At 50.7% G+C, this 16,257-nt stretch overlaps 1 protein-coding gene across 4 annotated transcripts in view; it reads left to right on the top strand.

Moving 5' to 3' along the window:
* The first annotated feature begins 484 nt into the window (after positions 1-484).
* Positions 485-16,257, top strand: part of AGRN (agrin) — a 221,845-nt gene continuing 206,072 nt past the window's right edge. For 2 of the 4 annotated variants that reach the window (XM_084651719.1, XM_084651718.1), the window contains exons 1-2: positions 486-1,027; positions 13,172-13,433. In XM_084651719.1, coding sequence (XP_084507845.1) covers positions 800-1,027; positions 13,172-13,433 — 490 coding nt within the window. In that variant the 5' untranslated portion in view covers positions 486-799. Of the gene's footprint in view, positions 1,028-13,171; positions 13,434-16,257 lie in introns of all 4 variants that reach the window. The other 2 variants (XM_084651717.1, XM_084651720.1) reach the window with 2 other exon arrangements.

The raw sequence follows: 16,257 nt of genomic DNA on the forward strand, positions 1-16,257 counted from the left end.
TTATTAGCTCAAGTGGGAGGAGGAAGTCCCTCTCTGGGGCCCCAGGTGAATGGAAAGAGCGTGTGAGAGGCTGTGTTAATGAGTGACAGCGTTTTTGTGCCAGTTACCAAGTGCGAGTCTGTCTCTCCCTGACCCTGCGGGGGAGTCAGGCAGATACAGCCTCCTGGAAGTGGGCGCCAGAGAGGGCTCGGGCCAATGTGCAGCTAAAATCTTCACTTTGCCTACTTAGGGTGAACGTGACTTGGGCGGGGGGGGGGGAGCAGGCAAACCCTAGGGGCACAGTTGGGAGATGGGGGCCAAGTGTCACTAAACCAAGAGAGGGAAAAGGAAGGACGTAAAAGCGGCCACTTCCCTGCACCTTTAAAAGTCCGAGCACGTTGGAGTCCTGATTATCCATTAACCTGATGGGAGTGTATTTCCTGGGGGTGGCGTTTCTCGCCAGCCCTGCAATAAGAGAAGAGACGACCAGGCAGTCAGGGCTGTTTTGCCAGCCCTCCTCTTTCTCTCTCTATCTCTCCCCCCCCTTATCAGCAATTCAGATTGCATGCAAATCTCCAGCCTTTCTCAGCCGGGCGCAGGGAGAAGGAGCAGGAGCATTTCTCCCTGATCAGAGCTGGGGGAAAGGAGAAAAAAAAAGCACTCCCCGTTGGGGTGTCCCCCCCCTATCCTTCTCCCCACGCTGGAGCCCAAGTAACCTCCCCTGGGCGCGCCCGGGCTGCGGCGAGCGGGGCGGCTTTGTTCGCCCCGGTGCAGTTTGGGTGACTCCTTGGGGGAAGAAGAGGGTTTTGTTCGCCGCTGGATGAGCCGCTTCGGTTTCTTTTGTGCGGCGATGGGGGGCAGGCGGAGCGGGGCTGCGGGGCTCTCCGCCTGGGCGCTGGCGCTGCTGGCCGTGGGGCTGGGGGGCTGCTCGGGCAGCTGTCCCGAGCCGGAGTTGGAGAGGAGAGAGGAAGAGGCCAACGTGGTGCTGACGGGCACGGTGGAGGAGATCATGAACATGGACCCGGTTCATCACACTTATTCCTGCAAGGTAACGCGGCGGCGGGGCCAGCAACGTCCCCCTGCGCTGGGGGGAGGGCTGCGCTAAACGGGCCAGGGACCAGGCAGCGTGTAAACGGCACCTCGCCGCTCAGGAGTGAAACCTTCTTTCGCAACTCTTGAGCGATCTATTCCTTCCTTCCCCCAGCTCTGCTCCACTTGTTGCTTTCCCCTCAGCGGGGCAGCATCTAGCCCGACCCCCACCCAGGGGCTGGAATGAGCCCTGGGGAGATTCCTGCCCAGCGAGGCATCAGCTCTGCTCCAGCTAAACACACAAGTTTGTGGGCAACTTGGGGCTTTCACTAAAAAAAAGTTTCCTTGCCGTGTAATTTCTCCTTCTTCATGGTTTTGGTCGCTAAACTTAGATCGACGGGGTTTTTAATGGAAGGAACAATTTTTTTTAAAAAAAAATCCTCCCTAAAATATGGGGTAGGTGGAAGTAGTCGCTGTGGGGAATGGAGCAAGAAGAAATGGATCATTTTTACGCTTCTTGTCTGTTCCGTGTTTCCCTTCTGTCTCCCATCTTCCTCCCCCTGGCATCTTGCAAGAAACGCACTGATTCCGAGCCCCCTTAGAACAGTGTAAACCTCAGTAGGTTTATTCCTGATTTACCCTAATGGTGTAACAGAGGAGAATCTGGTCCCTTCTTTTCACTTTCTCAACTCCGCCCGGCCCCCCCCCCCCCCGCAATCCTAACAAGTGCGCTAAATAAACCGTGAACTCTCTCAGATTGCAGCAGTCCAAAGAAAGCAATAGCAAATCCCCCCCCCCCCCCAAAAAAAAAATTTCAGTTCCTGGAAAGTTAATCTGGAAACCACTCTCCAAATATTTATTTTAATGTGTGCGGTAGTAAAACTTTAAATCTGAACAAGTTCCTTTTTCTGCAAGAACATGTGTTTTTTATTGTGTGAATTGAGGCTTCAGTGTGTAATTATATATTTTTAGATTGCGAGGGTTTTTCTTTTTCTTTTTTTAAAAAAAGCTCAAACAACTGCTTCAAGGGGAATCTGTAAAGGCTGCTTTTAAAAGGATTCCCCCACCCCTCGCCCTTTAATGTTGAATGTGACTCTCTGCTGTCTGGCTGGTGCTTGTGCGGGTTCCCTTGCTGTGAACCCATCTCCATGTTTGCTCTAAAAGCATCTTGAGTTTCTTCAGCACAAGCTATTGTTTAACTATGAATCTGGCCTCTGGCTATGGGGTTTTAAAGCTAAGAGACAGCACTGAGCAACCTGAAATGCCATCCGCCTGGTCCTCAGCAAGCATGCTGCAAGGTTTAACCCTTTCCAGGAAGGGAGGCCTTCTGCAGTGACTCACTTCTTGTTAAGGCGGTGGCTTAAAATGCAGATACCTGGGTGGGGCCATTCCCCTTTCTCTATTTCAATTGACTGTTCTGGCAAGTACTGAGGAACCTCCTGGAGTTAACCAGCAGGTCAGTCTTTAGTGGGACCTGGTATGATGCCAATACCGGTGCCCTGGCAGGAGATGTCAGCCAGTGTGGAAGGTGAGAGAAGCACTGGGAAGGATGGGGTGCATTAGGAAAAGTGCCCATCGGCTCTCTGGGGCAGCGTCTTGCAACCTTGTTGGACAGTTGTACCAACTGAAGACCTCCACTGTACCCTCATTCATTTGTCTTGCTCTACCTGCCCCCCCCCCCAAACCCATCAAAGCATGCTCCATACCCCAGTCTGATCAATTAGATCATAGACCCTCCAGGCTAGTGCAGGGACCTTTGTCTATCAAGTGTCTAGCACATTGTGGGCACATGAAAAGTTAATAAGCAATTGCGAGCAATTGGAGTCCTATGGCAGGTTGGGGCAAATGCAATCGAAAGGGAGTTGAGCAGCCTCAGTGCACCAGGAGGCCCAGTGCCAAAGGCTCATAATCAAAGCAGAAGGGATAACAAGTGTCCCATTACAGGGGGATGGGGGAGGAAATGTTCCAAGCCACCACTCCCCAGTCCCTTGCCCCCTCCAAACTTATGACCAATAATGGCTTTGCTTTAGGAGAGCAAAATCCAGATTTCGCTTCATCGGCACAAGACCCTAGCAAACCACTTCATTTCCACTCCTACTTTCCTAGTATCACAATCTCACCTGCTCTGCAGCTCTCCTGATGGACTGTTTGCGCATACTGTTAAAAGTGTATGCTGCAAGCACCCGGCATCAGGTTGGAAAAGAGACCTTTGAGTCACTGTGGATACAGCAATTCTCTGAGAACTTCAGCTCAATGCGTAGCACTGATCAAACAGGCTAATAGAATGTTAGAAACTAGTAGTAAAAGGATACAAAAAAAAAGACAGAAAATATCATAATGCCACTATATAAATCCATGGTGCACCCACACGTTGAATATTGTGTCCAATTCTTGTTGCCCCGCCCCAGAAAGGATAGAGAGGAACTGGAAAAGGTTCAGAGAGGGGCAGGGAGAACTGTGGTCTATTGGGCGTGGCTTTTATTTTTAGCAACTACCTAGAAATGCATCCCACTCTGCTTGGAAAAAGCATGCTCGGGAAGATGGAGGCACGTTACAGATGAGACGTGTAGGCTATTTTATTTGATACCCCTGCTTTATTGGCATCCTAGTAGAACCCAGAGACCCCAAACAGGAACCCTTTGTGCTACTAAGATGCGTTTTCAGCCCCAAAGACCTAACAAATCCACCCCCAAAACCCTGATCTCACATCTGCACCAGAAATGCCCATCTCATCTGGGTTTGGCAGTATTGCCAGCTATCATGACTTGATTGTGATATTTGGGACTTTTCTTTAAAAAAAAAAAATCCCAACTACTAAAATCAAGTGGCTATGTGAGACTCCAGTTTTTGGAAGAAGTTTTTAGCCCTCGTGGCTGTAGAGGAAAAGCTTGAAAAAAGACTTGAAAGCCAGAAGCCAAATAAAAAAGAACCCCAAGTCTCCCTCTCAAAATAAAATCTCATTAGTTTGGCACGACTCACAATTTTTAAACGTTTAAGCTTGGCAGTGCTGCTGTTACCATTGGCCTGTTTTTTATTTTAACCTTTATTTAAAATACTTTCAAACAACTGAAACCTACTTTTTTGCTGAAATTCACTCTTGTGTAAGTGTCTTTCAGAAGTGCCCTTTTCTGAATCTGTCTAAATGCACCTGGCCACATTTTGCCCTTGGCTACAGCCATGCACAGTGACTTGCATAGGTAAAACCAAGGGCAAAAATCTCCAAGGTGCAGAAGTGATTCTACTGGCTCAGCTAGCAAGAAAATGCCTACCCCTTTCCTTACTACAGGATCGCTAGTAATTGTTCCTTAAAACCTAGGGTTACCTCTGAAATCCAACATCTATTTCATGGCAGCTTTTCTTAGTGTAATAGGAAATGTAAGGGCTGAGTCCATGGTATGAGTTACCTTAAATACACACCCAAAAGAGCGAATGGTTATGGGTGCTGGGTGGTCTGTGTGGAGCAGGCCTGGGAATATCTGGAGAAGATTCTCATGTGCTGCTTTAGCATATTCCTCCCTGGTTAAACTCTAACCATCAAAGTTGAAGCCTTTGATATACAGAGATAAGCAGGTTAGGACTAATAGAGGAAATTAAAGGTAGCGTTAGATAAACATCCTCAAATCGCTGCTGGCCATTCATTTGCTTTTGGAAGAGATTAACAGTCTGAGACCGGCCAGACATTCAAACTGTTGCATTAACACTGAGACTTGCGAATCTTTCCTTCCCTAGCCGGGTGGTATTTCAGGGACAGTAACTAGGTCTATTTCCCTTATACTTTGCTCCTGAGCAATGGCCCGAGATCACGATCGATCGTGCTTTAGGAGATTGCTAATGGGCACGGCTATTCTTTCTACGCCTGGCGTTCTTCTCCACTTGGTTCTCAAACCTCTCTCCTTCTGGTGTCTTTGTTTGACCTGACATCCGTGCGCTACCGGTAGATGCTCCAGTCAACAAACTTAGCTGGGATCCAGCCCCATAGGAAGCCTTGGGAAGTATATGGGCCCTGTTGCCACCAAGTAATGTGTGCTATCGTGGGGAGACCTGGATTTGGATGATAAATGTGTCTGAGTGAGGTGAGGCCTTGTGCTTTGCTAACTGAGTCCTAGTCTACACTACAACGTACGTCGCTCAGGGGTTTGGAAGGAAGTGGGAGAAGCTCTCCCGTTGGCGTAAGGCACAGCTGCAGCGCTGGAAGTGTGGACAAGCCCTCAGTTTGGCCTGGCTGCCCCTCGGCTCTGAAAAGCGCCAGCTATGGGAGGGTAGGGTGGGGCTGCAGGTCGGGGCGAGGGGCATTAGCAGAGCGATGCAGATGGAACCCTGCACAGAGCCTGGCTACCACTGACATTAGCCTGTGTCGTCAGCTCTTCATTTTCCAGGTCTGCTGAGGTCCAGCAATAACTCTGCGGCCTCCCAGCCATTGCCCGGCTCCAGCTCATGGGATTGAAAAGCTTCATTCCGGGGAAGCGTCCAGTCTCTTTAGAAACTTAGACCCACCCCAGAACCTTGCAGCTCCTGGGATTCGCCGGTGTGGGAATCTCTCTCTAGGCTTGTTTGAGACCAAGTCGCTTCAGCTGCCTGCGGCACTTCCAATTGCAGGAAGGATTTCCTGGTCTTTTGGGAGATGCCTTTCCCTCTAGTTTGCATTTCACTTTAAATACATTCTTGCCCCGTGTTTCTCAAATACAAGTGCTGCTTCTGCTGCCCCCCTCATCTTGCCAGCCCTTAGGAACCCCTGAGGACACCCTCTTGATCCCAGTATTCCACATGTTCCTTGGCCAAAGAGAGAGAAGGAGATCTCTTAACTATTCTGGTTGGCAATTAGCTTGAGCCTCATTTTTTCCTTCTCGTGCCGGGCATTTTTCTTCTCAGTGTAGCCAACGAGTCACCGGAGAAGAAGCCTTAATTGTATTTGATGATGAATGGGATGCCCGTCAGGTAATCGTCCGCTGGTGCCTCTTGCATCCGAGGCATTCTAAGAATGAAGCGTGGGAAAAGAGCCCCTAGCTTCTGTTACGTTGCTCAGTGCAGCAACCTGATCTTCAGGGCCTCCCTGTCTGAAGTCTGAATATATATTCACGCGGATAAAGCGAAAGCGCGGGCTGTTTCAGCTGAGGGCTTTCTGGCCCGGATGGTGAAAATGCCTGTTCACCATTCAACACAAGACGGTCTGTCTCTTTTTCCCCCCCCTGCTGCCCCCGCCATTAGTGAGTTGTTATTACTTAGTTAAGCTGCGACTTTTCTGAGGAGGGGGTGGGGGTGGGAGCGGGAGACGGTTGCCCGGAGGGTTCTACCAAAGCGCACTACTCTTGCTGGATGAGAATAGGGTGAGGCGGGTGCTGCTTAGGAAAGTGCCTCGACTTGATTCTGTGGATAAATGTAACCACAGGCAGTTCTGCTGCCGCACAGAGTGCTTCAAAAAAAAAAAAAAAAAAAAACCCCTAGCCTGTAGTGTGGAAGGCTGGCAGGGAATTGGGAGGCTCCCCTTTGCCTTTCACAGAGTTCAGACCAGCATTAATCTAATGCAAGCAGGGAACTGCATTCCTTAATTCTCTATATCCTGCCCCTCACCTGAGCGGGTGTGTCCCGGGCGGCCCCTACCTGCTTCTCTGTCTCATCTGGGAGCACTTGTGTGCAGATGTCTCTCTCGGTGCGAATACAGGGGATTCCTGTAAGATCAGAAGAGAGGACAAAGCTGCCTGTTAGTCACCCCTGCTCGCCATGGGAAGCTGCTCGCTGGCTGATTGCCATCACACGCTCCAGAAAGGGCTCGCACCAGCTGGGTTAGGTACAGCTGAGCAGCTGGACTTTGAAGCTGGTTGCTGCTGGGACTGAGTCAGGCAGAGAAAATGGCTTCTGAGCGCACTTGTATTGCTTGCCCACCCTTTCCCCCCTTGCCTCTGAAGCCAGCAAAGTGTGACTTCAGCTTTAGGTTGGGCTGCCCGGGGCCAAGGAATGGCTTCTGGACCCTTGCAAATCTTTGCTCTGACTTTACCGTGGCGTAAAGTGACGTTGGCACAAGCGGTGGTAAAGTCCCCTAAAGCCAGGGGGGGCCCTGGGAGTGGGAGGGAGGGCAAGCAGGCTACTGGAGCAGGGCTTGTGGACAAGCCCAACGTGAGCTCCTCCAAATCTATTGCAGCGTCTGCTTGCCACACCTGAGTCCCCCTCTGTGCATGCCTGGGCCGTGGTGGTCTCCGAGGGCGTCCCTTGCAATTGTATTGAGAAGTACAGACTGCTGCTGAGCAGGTTGGAATGCAGGAATTACCTGGGGCACGTTCTGCAATGCAGGGGCGGCCTTGTCTCCGGCCTCCTTGAAAGATGCATCCTGCAGATCCCCTTTTCCTCTCTCCCGCTGCCTGAGGGAGACCTGACTGGAGAGACGCTATTTGAACCTGGCTCCAGACCACTGAGGGCCTTGAAGGTTGTTAGCAACACAGACTCCGAGCCTTCAAATATCATGAGTCTGGCCCCAAGAATGTGAGAGTGAGAGTAAAAACCCGCCATGGGCCTCGATGCTGGACCCGAGCGGCACTGGACCCGAGCGGCACGGAGCATTGGGATGATGCACTTTTTTGGTGGTCCTGCCCCAAAGGCAGCTGCTGTGCTGTGTACGAGCTGCAGGCAGGGCAGTCTGTGGTCCAGTCCCGAGGTTGGACTGTGGTTGCTGGGTCCTGCTCCAGAGCCGATGGTAGGTGCTCTGTTGCAATCTGTGTATCCAGGAGCAGAGAGAAACCCAGCATAGGGTGACCAGACATCCTGATATTAGGGACTTTGTCTTATAGGACCCTATTTACCCCTTCATAGGACTTTATTGCCCCCCACCCCATCCTGATTTTTCACATTTGCTATCTGTGCAATACACCAAGGGTTTGAACTACTCTGACACTTGAATGGCAGATGCTTCTCCTAAAGGGACAGTCAGGGCCTTTGCTAATGCCTTAGTGTTTCCCCCTCCTCATCAGCAATGCTTTTCCCTTGCCCCCAAAGGGGGAGTGGGAACATGTGCACTGGCAAGCTGTTTCTGATCCCCTTTCAGTCTTCCTTGCAACATGGTCCGTGGAACAGATGTGTGGGACTGGCTGTCAAGGCTCCCGAGTCCTCTTGCTGACGATGCTGTTGATTCGCTTTGTAACCTTGTGAAGAGTGCCCTGATCGCTCAGCCCCTCAGTTTCCCCATCTGTAAAATGGGCCCGGCACTTGCAAAACACACATTAAGATGTAGGGCAAAAAGTGCTCTCATGCCAGGGAGGCTTTCTCTTGCGTCATCTGCGTGGAGGAGCATGAGCCCAGTTTTTAAACCCCGCAAATCTCCTTTAGACCATGTTAATGTGAAGAGCCACTGTCTCATTTCGGAGGGTGGCTTCCAGAGCCTCTTGCCTGTGGACTCCTCCCTCCCCCGCGGCGGCATGGTTTAATATTGCATGCTCTGAAGCTCACTAGGGGAGTTGTGACAGCTGTGGAAAGCAGGTGACTGACCTCTAGGTGGCTGGCCTGGTGGAAAGCATGGGGAAAAGTGAGGGCTGACTGTGCTCACAGGTATTCTGGAGTAGCCACAAAGAGACCTAGGCTCTCAGGTTAACACTGACATGCCGCAATGTATACGCTTGCTAGCAAGCTGCTCGCTTCCTCCTCGAGCAGATCTCTCCATTGAACTCTTATTGCATAGCCAGAGCTCTGTGTTTCCTGACCACTCCCTTAGGAGGGAATCACAGTAGCAAGGGGACCTTTAACTCCTGGGCAATAGATAGGGAACTTGTCTGGTGTGTTCCTCCCCCACCTCCTCCCATGGTGTGCAATAAATTATTCCCATTATCCTGGCCTCTTCCCTCTGCTCCATGCATTTCTTTAGGAGCAGTTTTGAAAAGGCGAGAGCATGCCACTGGGGACAAGCTGGGAGCTCAGTGCGTTTTGATTTGCTTGCAGATCTACTTTGCTCAGCTGGTTTCTTCTCCTTTTTTGGAGGGGGTGGGATGAGCTGGGGAATCTGCCGGCTGCTGGGTTATCTCTGCGGTAGAAGATCCTGTCTTCCCGCGGGGAGAAATAAACCCTTGTCTCATGGCCAGACATTTTATTTTCCTTACTGAAGTTATATGAGCGAGGGGAGCTGTGCTTTACTGCCAGCTTGTCCAAATATTACAGCAAACAAAGTCTGCTTCAAGCACAGGCTTCCTGTAACAATTTATAGGAACGCGCACTGCCCAAACAACTGCCTCTTGTAACTAAACAGAACACTGTCTTCCCCGGCTCTCTTGCCCCGGCCTGATTGGCTGCTCCCTTGTCAGAGCGGGGAAGATTCACTTCTCCCCCTCCAACTCTGTTCTGCCCACGCTCTCAATGCTCCTGCGTCAGAGCTATGATCCCTGGAATGGATGGAGACCGCTTTCTCTAGCTGGTCAAGGCTGCTGTCTCTCTGGCTTGGGGGCGTCCCTGGCTTTAGCACACACACTCTGTCTTTTCAGAAGCAGTGTTGCAAATCGGACTGAGAAGAAAATGCCAGATACCAGGCTGTGCAATGTATGAAATCTCTGAGGGAAATATTTCAGCGATAACCCAGCACAGTGTCCTATTGACCTAGGAAAGGAGGATTCCCCGTGAGAAGGAGTTAACTTGAAAACTCCCCTTTGGGAGGCCAGTTGTGGCCTCGGACAGTTACTCCTGCACTCTCTTGTTAACTTGGCAGCCTGTGTTTGCATCAGGCTGGTCGACTTCCCCTGCCTGCACAGCGGCTGGAGACGGACAATTATGGATCTGGTTTCCCTGGGAGCATCCAATCAAATATGACACCCTCTGCTGGGAACCATAATTCCCTTATGAGTCATGGGCAGAACCAGGGCAGATGTGACTGACATTCTCGTCTGTCGCTCTGCCAGCTTCATGTGGCTGCTCAGTGTCCCTTGCTGCCGGGTACCGGCTCTCAAAGTCCGCCCTCGGGAAGATGTACCAGGAAATCAAGGTTCAAACTATATTGGATGAAACCAAGTCTTAAAAGTTTTCAGATACCTTAACCATGGCCTAACGCAATAAGTAATATAACACTGAGGCTAGCTCTGTGGAAGCCATCTGCAGCAGAAGCAGGGCATGGCAAGGGGTTTTGTTTTGTTTTTTGGTCTCTGTTGCAAAGGAGACTCTCCTAAGCAGGATGCTATAACGTAGCTCCGCCAACTGATGCACCAGAAAAGCCCAAAGCCAAAAAGGAGGCAGTGGATGGCTGTTCCCTCCTCTGTCGGTTTCTGTATCCAAGGGGATTGCGGAGCGGTGCTGGCATGCCCAGGGCCGAAGGGAAGGAGACTGGGAATGTAGCTTGTATCAATCACTTTAATAAAAAACAAAAAAAAACCCTAAGATCCTCAAACGCTGACACCTTTTCTGGCAAGTTTCAGCCTTGGGTGAATTCTTACGCCGCGGATGCACCTTGCTGCGACTTGAAGGGCAATCGCACGTGTAACCCTAGGCACCTGCATTGCGGAGGGGAGCGGGGGGCAGCATTTTCTTGTTGCTGCTGACGTTTATCCCACCAACCCATCATGAGAACGGCCAGACTGGGTCAGACCAAAGATCCATCTAGCCCAGGATCCTGTCTTCTAACCGTAGCCAATGCCAGGTGCCCCAGAGGGAATGAACTGAACAGGTCATCATCAAGCGATCCATCCCCTGTCGCCCATTCCCAGCTTCTGGCAAACAGAGGCTAGGGACACCATCCCTGCCCATCCTGGCTAATAGCCATTGATGGACCTATCCTCCATGAACTTATCTAGTTCTTTTTTGAACCCTGCTATAGTCTTGGCCTTTATAACATCCTCTGGCAAGGAGTTCCACAGGTTGACTGTGCCTATTCTATTCTGTTCCCCTCCGGGTACTGTAAGGCCATGCTTGCCAGGGCTCACTCTGCCCGTGGCTCAGACACTGTTGTTTTATATAGTGCAACCGACGTGCATGGAGCTTTGCAGGCGTACAAGGCAGGCTCCACCCTAGAGGAGTCTGTAACCCGAATGGGAATGAGAATCCCAAATGGCTTTCTCATGGTTGCTGGGTTAGCTGCATCTCTGTCCCCTTTCTGGCATCCTCCTTGTGCCTGTACCTCCCTGATTCTCCCACTCTTAGGCTGGGCCTGGGCTATATCACCTTGCGAACCAGCTGCATGGGGCTTGCAGGTCCAGCTGGGTTCAGACACTTGCAGTTCTTCCCTCTGGGAATGCTAGGAACTGATCAGCCAGCTGCCTTGCACCAAAGGGTTGTTTTTTAAACAGTAGGAGCAAAGCATTTGGAGAGAAGATTTTAAAAGTCCAGCCTACATGTGTGTCTCTCACCCCCACTGGAAGGACTCTAGGTATGCGAGGCAAGCCTAACTCCTTCAGACACCTCTGTCTGCTTTCCCTGTCCAACAGCCTGAATGGCTACCCACCCTTTGTGAGCAAGTCCCTTTTCTAACTGCTGTAGGGTTTTTGTTTTTTTTTGTTGTTGTTGTTTTTTTCCCCTCCATCTTCTGGTTCCCAGGGCTGGTCCTGCCCTCGTTTTTGTCTCTTATCAACTTGAAGTGTTTGCTGAGAATTGGCTTATGTGGAGCCATCCTACTGGTTTTCTCCCCCACTTCCCCCGCTTACAGCTTCCTATAAAACAAAACCAATGTCTTGATAGAGTGAACACCACGGTCACCAGGTCAGCTTGCAGTATTCATACCTAGGGCCCTACCAAATTCATGGTCCATTTAAAAAATCCTAAATTTAATGATTTCAGCTATTTAAATCTGAACTTTCACGGCGTTGTAATTGTAGGGGTCCTGACCCAAAAAGGAGATTGGCTGGGGGGTTGCAGAACTGCTACCCTTACTTCTGCACCGCTCCAGGCAGCGGGGTTGTCTTCAGAGCTGGGCAGCTGGAGAGTGGCGGCTGCTGGTCGGGAGCCCAGCTCTGAAAGCAGAGCTACCGCCAGCAGCAGGGCAGATGTAAGGATGGCGTGGCATCGTGTGGCCACCCTTACTTCTGCGCTGTTGCCTGTAGAGGTGGGCCCCCAGCTGCCCCCATCCTCCAGTCACCCAGCTCAGAAGGCAGGGGCGCAGAAGTAAGAGTGGGAATACCACAGTCCCACTGCATGCATCCGATGAAGTGAGCTGCAGCCCACGAAAGCTCATGCTCAAATAAATGTGTTAGTCTCTAAGGTGCCCCAAGTCCTCCTTTTCTTTTTGCGAATCCCCCTAAAATAATCTTGTGAACCCCCCACCCCCACAACTCTCTTTTGGGTCAGGACCCACAATTTGAGAATTGCTGGTCTCCTCTGTGAAATCTGTAGAGTATAGAGTAAAAGCACGTAAAGGACCAGATGTCACGGTGGGGTGGGGGGAACCAAATTTCACGGTCCGTGGCCTGTCTTTTCTGGCTGTGAATTTGGTAGGCCCTATTCATAGGCCCTGGTTACAGAGCTGCTCCGTTTCCATCACAGGCCATCACCTTCCCTCGGTGTCGGTACTAGGGGTGGGGAAGGGAAGCTGGGCCAGTCTTGCACCTGAGGATGGTTCTCCCCCTCCCTGCGGGCATGTTGCTTAGTGAACAGTGCATGACTGCTGGGGAGGACAGGACAGTGGGATGCAGTCGGGCAGCTGTTCCTGCTGAATCCTCATACTGCTTCGCAGCAAGAAACTACTGCAGGAGCTGTGGGCTGGGGACGCAGGGAGAGAAATGTGCGACTTTGCTGTCCGCTCCCGCCCTGGCGGGAGGTTGCTATGACAGACCCAGGGGATCAAATCCCAAATACAGTGTGCAACCCTGTAATAGGTCGGTCACACCTGCACCTGACACACACCCAGAGGGAGGAGGGGGTCTTTCTCTTGCACTCTTGACAATGTTTCTGTGACAAGAGATTGAAAATTGACTTGGTCTACCCCTCCACTCCACCAGCAGGCAAATAAAGTGTGTCTGTGTGTGTGAGAGGAATTCAGGTTGGGCAGAGAGGACAATGCCCATAGTGATCTATTCTCACTCACGTGTTACTGCTCTTGGTGGACTAGCTCATGAAATTCACTCCCCTTGAGGTTTTATAAGCCCTGTTCACCAAGCCCCCAAAGAAAGCTCCAGTTTAGAGGAGTGAAGATTCACTAGCTCTCGGGCTCTGACCTGGGTGGCGTCGCGTTCTCATACTGGGACCTCCTGTGTTTTCTCTCCCTTTGCTCTAGGTGAGAGTCTGGCGGTACCTAAAAGGCAAAGACATCGTGACGCACGAAATCCTCTTGGATGGTGGGAACAAAGTGGTAATCAGCGGCTTCGGGGACCCCTTAATTTGCGACAACCAGGTCTCAACGGGGGACACCCGCATTTTCTTCGTCAACCCCGCCCCCCACTACCTGTGGCCGGAACACAAGAACGAGCTGATGCTGAACTCCAGCCTGATGCGGATTACCCTGCGCAACCTGGAGGAGGTGGAGCACTGCGTGGAAGGTGAGGCTGGTTCCTTGCATGTCCCCTTCTCTTTCTCTGTCTTCACCCCTCACTCCCGCAGGGCTGGCTTTCTTTGTGCATCTGTACAGTAAGAACCCCCGCACTGGGGTAATGGGGTGAAGTCCTTGCAGAGCCAGGGAAAGAGAGCTGATTGGCTGGGTGAGCTGTCAAACACCCAGAGACAGAGGGGAGGGACTTCCCTTCCTTGCAAAGTCTTCTGGGGAGAAAAGTCCTCTATAAAACTCCCTGGCTTCCAGCTGGGAGTCAGAGTTGCAGGAGAAAGTGTTGGCTGGAGGAACCTGAGCCTGGGGGATTTGTTATGCAGGGGATTCCTTGGTGGGAACTGATACTGTCTCATCAGATAACTGTGTGTGGATGGCTGATGACTAGAAGTGAAGCCCCGTTCTGGGAAGTAGCCGTTAAAATCAATATGGAGCCAAGCAATGTCATTTTCACTTTACGCTACAAACTTTGGTCAATGCAAGTTATGTCAGCGTACAGTGACTCCGGTTCAGACTTTTTCTGTTTTGTAACTGGTTCACTTAAGTCATCCCTGCAAACTCAGACAGGGATCTGAGAAGCGAGCCGGCTTCTTTCCGGCTCCTGTAACCTCAGCAGGAATAAAACTTCCATACCTAGGTACAAAGGGCAGAACTTGGCCCAGCAGTTAAAGTTGGTGAATAAGCTTGATGAACGAGCCGTAACTTGAATTAATCATAGTCTGCCATAGCTGTTGTGACTGACCAGTGTTAGCAAGTGAAGGTAGCAGACGTGTTCTTTGCTCAGATCAGCAGAGCGGACAATAGGAAAAGCTTCCGAACTGTCCGGGTGGTTAAGCACTGGAACAAATTACCTGGGGAGTTGTGGAATCTCTGTCACTGGAGGTTTTTTAAGAACAGGTTGGACAAACCCATGAAGGATGGTGTTGATGATACTTGGTTCTATCTCAGTGCAAGGGACTGGACTAATCACCTGTCGAGGTTCCTTCCAGTCCTACATGTTTATGATTCTAGGATTCTAAATATCTGTGGGAGGTGGGGAGGTCTGATTTCTCAAGGGAAGGTGTAATCCAGGCTGCATCACTTGGAGCAGAACCATGCTTCGAGGGCAGCAGAAATCTCTCAAGGGCTAGGGAGAGTGTCTTTTCTCCAATCCCCCCAGTAAATGTACGTTTTACTACTACCTTGCTCCCTGCCCCACCGTCAGAAGAGGTCTGCATAGGCATCAATGCTATTCCTATACTGGGACCTTCTGCTAAGTATTGAGGACATTCTCACAGAGGCCAAGTGTACTGTGTCTGCAGCACTCGCCTCTACTGACTTGGAGCAAGATACCATGACTCCGATTTAGGCCTCCTGCATGGTCCTGGATAGCCCGTACGCCTGCTGAGCACCTCATCTCTTCAGTGACTATTTAACTTGACCCATCAGCACTGTCTCACTCTGCTGTGGGGCGAGTCTCAGAAATAAGCATACGTCAGGGGAGATGCCTGATCAAACAGCTGTTAGCAAGTGTCTCTCTGTCTGTGTGAGAGCGAAAAGAGCTCCTGCAGTCGGTCTAGATACCAATGTCCGAATGTGCCAGTTACCGTGGTTATCACAGACAGTACTGTGACCTATCATATCACAGCAAGGAAGGCTTCCTGTAACTGCTGTATGTGCATTTTTAATGTGGACTTGATCCATCCAGATGTGGAATGAAGCCTCTTTATATAGGGACCAGAACTTTCTCCCCGCTGATGCTCCCTGTTGTCCCCATTACCCACCCATGTTGAAAATGCACTCTTCTAAAATCCCACTTGCTGGGATCTAAATTCCCTCCCTTAACGAGTGGGTTAATGTTCAAGGCAAGAGTTCCCAGTTCCTGGGAAGTACATTGACCCCAAGCCTCTCAGTTGGGGTCTGAATATTCCACATGCGGCCCTACGAGCAGATGAATAAACAACGGAAAGAACACAGGAATTCTGTGAGAACCAACAGATAAACATGTGGATCAGCTCCTTCCTCCTTTCTGGTGGTACGGAGGAAAGGGCAGAACCCTTTCCTGCAGCTTTGAATGCTTACAGAGGAGTAAGTGATTGAGTATGTGGGGACGGCCGAGAAGGCTAGCGGAACAGAGTGGTTCCCAAAGCGAAGGCTGTGTGTGCAAGTGGCTTTTGTAGGAGGGCTGCAACGTGGAGAGCAAGGTGGTTGGGCATGTCCAGTTGTGGTTATGTATGACCCACTGCATTCCCTATGCAGTGTATATATACTCCCGGCTAAAGATTGCCCTGCTCCTCAATGCTTTTAGGGTGGGGCCTGCCTTTTTCAACCGGTCCAATACCTAGGACAGTCTTTCTCTTCACCCTTCCCAGTCTTGGTTTGCTTAGCCCTTTAGGCCCAGATTTTTACAGGTGTTGCTTGGCTCAGCTTTGCAATGTGTACCTGACTTGGGAGCCAAAGTATTCTTTCCAAAAGTGCCTTAGGCAATGAAGTTCCTTTTGAAAATGAGACATGGGCTTTGGACGTCTAAAGATCTGGGCCTTAATCTCTCCTGTCCCCTCCTCAAGAGTATGAAGAGGACATTTGGAGGAAAGGTATTTTGGCCCTTGAGAAAAAGAATGTCCTGTCTGGACCATCTGCTTTGTCCTTTACCCACCCACTAAGGTACTGACTCCATGTTGGTGCAGCTCTCCTAGTCCTAACTTACTGAATTATTGATGGAGGATAGGTCCATCAATAGTCAAGATGGTCAGGGATGCAACCCCTTGCTCTGGTTGTCCCTAGCCTCTGAAGCTGGGTGTGGATGACCGTATGGATCACTAGATGATTGCCTGTACTGTTAA

This window comes from Lepidochelys olivacea (assembly GCF_965140295.1).
Source record: "Lepidochelys olivacea isolate rLepOli2 genome assembly, chromosome: 18".
NCBI lineage: Eukaryota > Metazoa > Chordata > Testudines > Cheloniidae > Lepidochelys > Lepidochelys olivacea.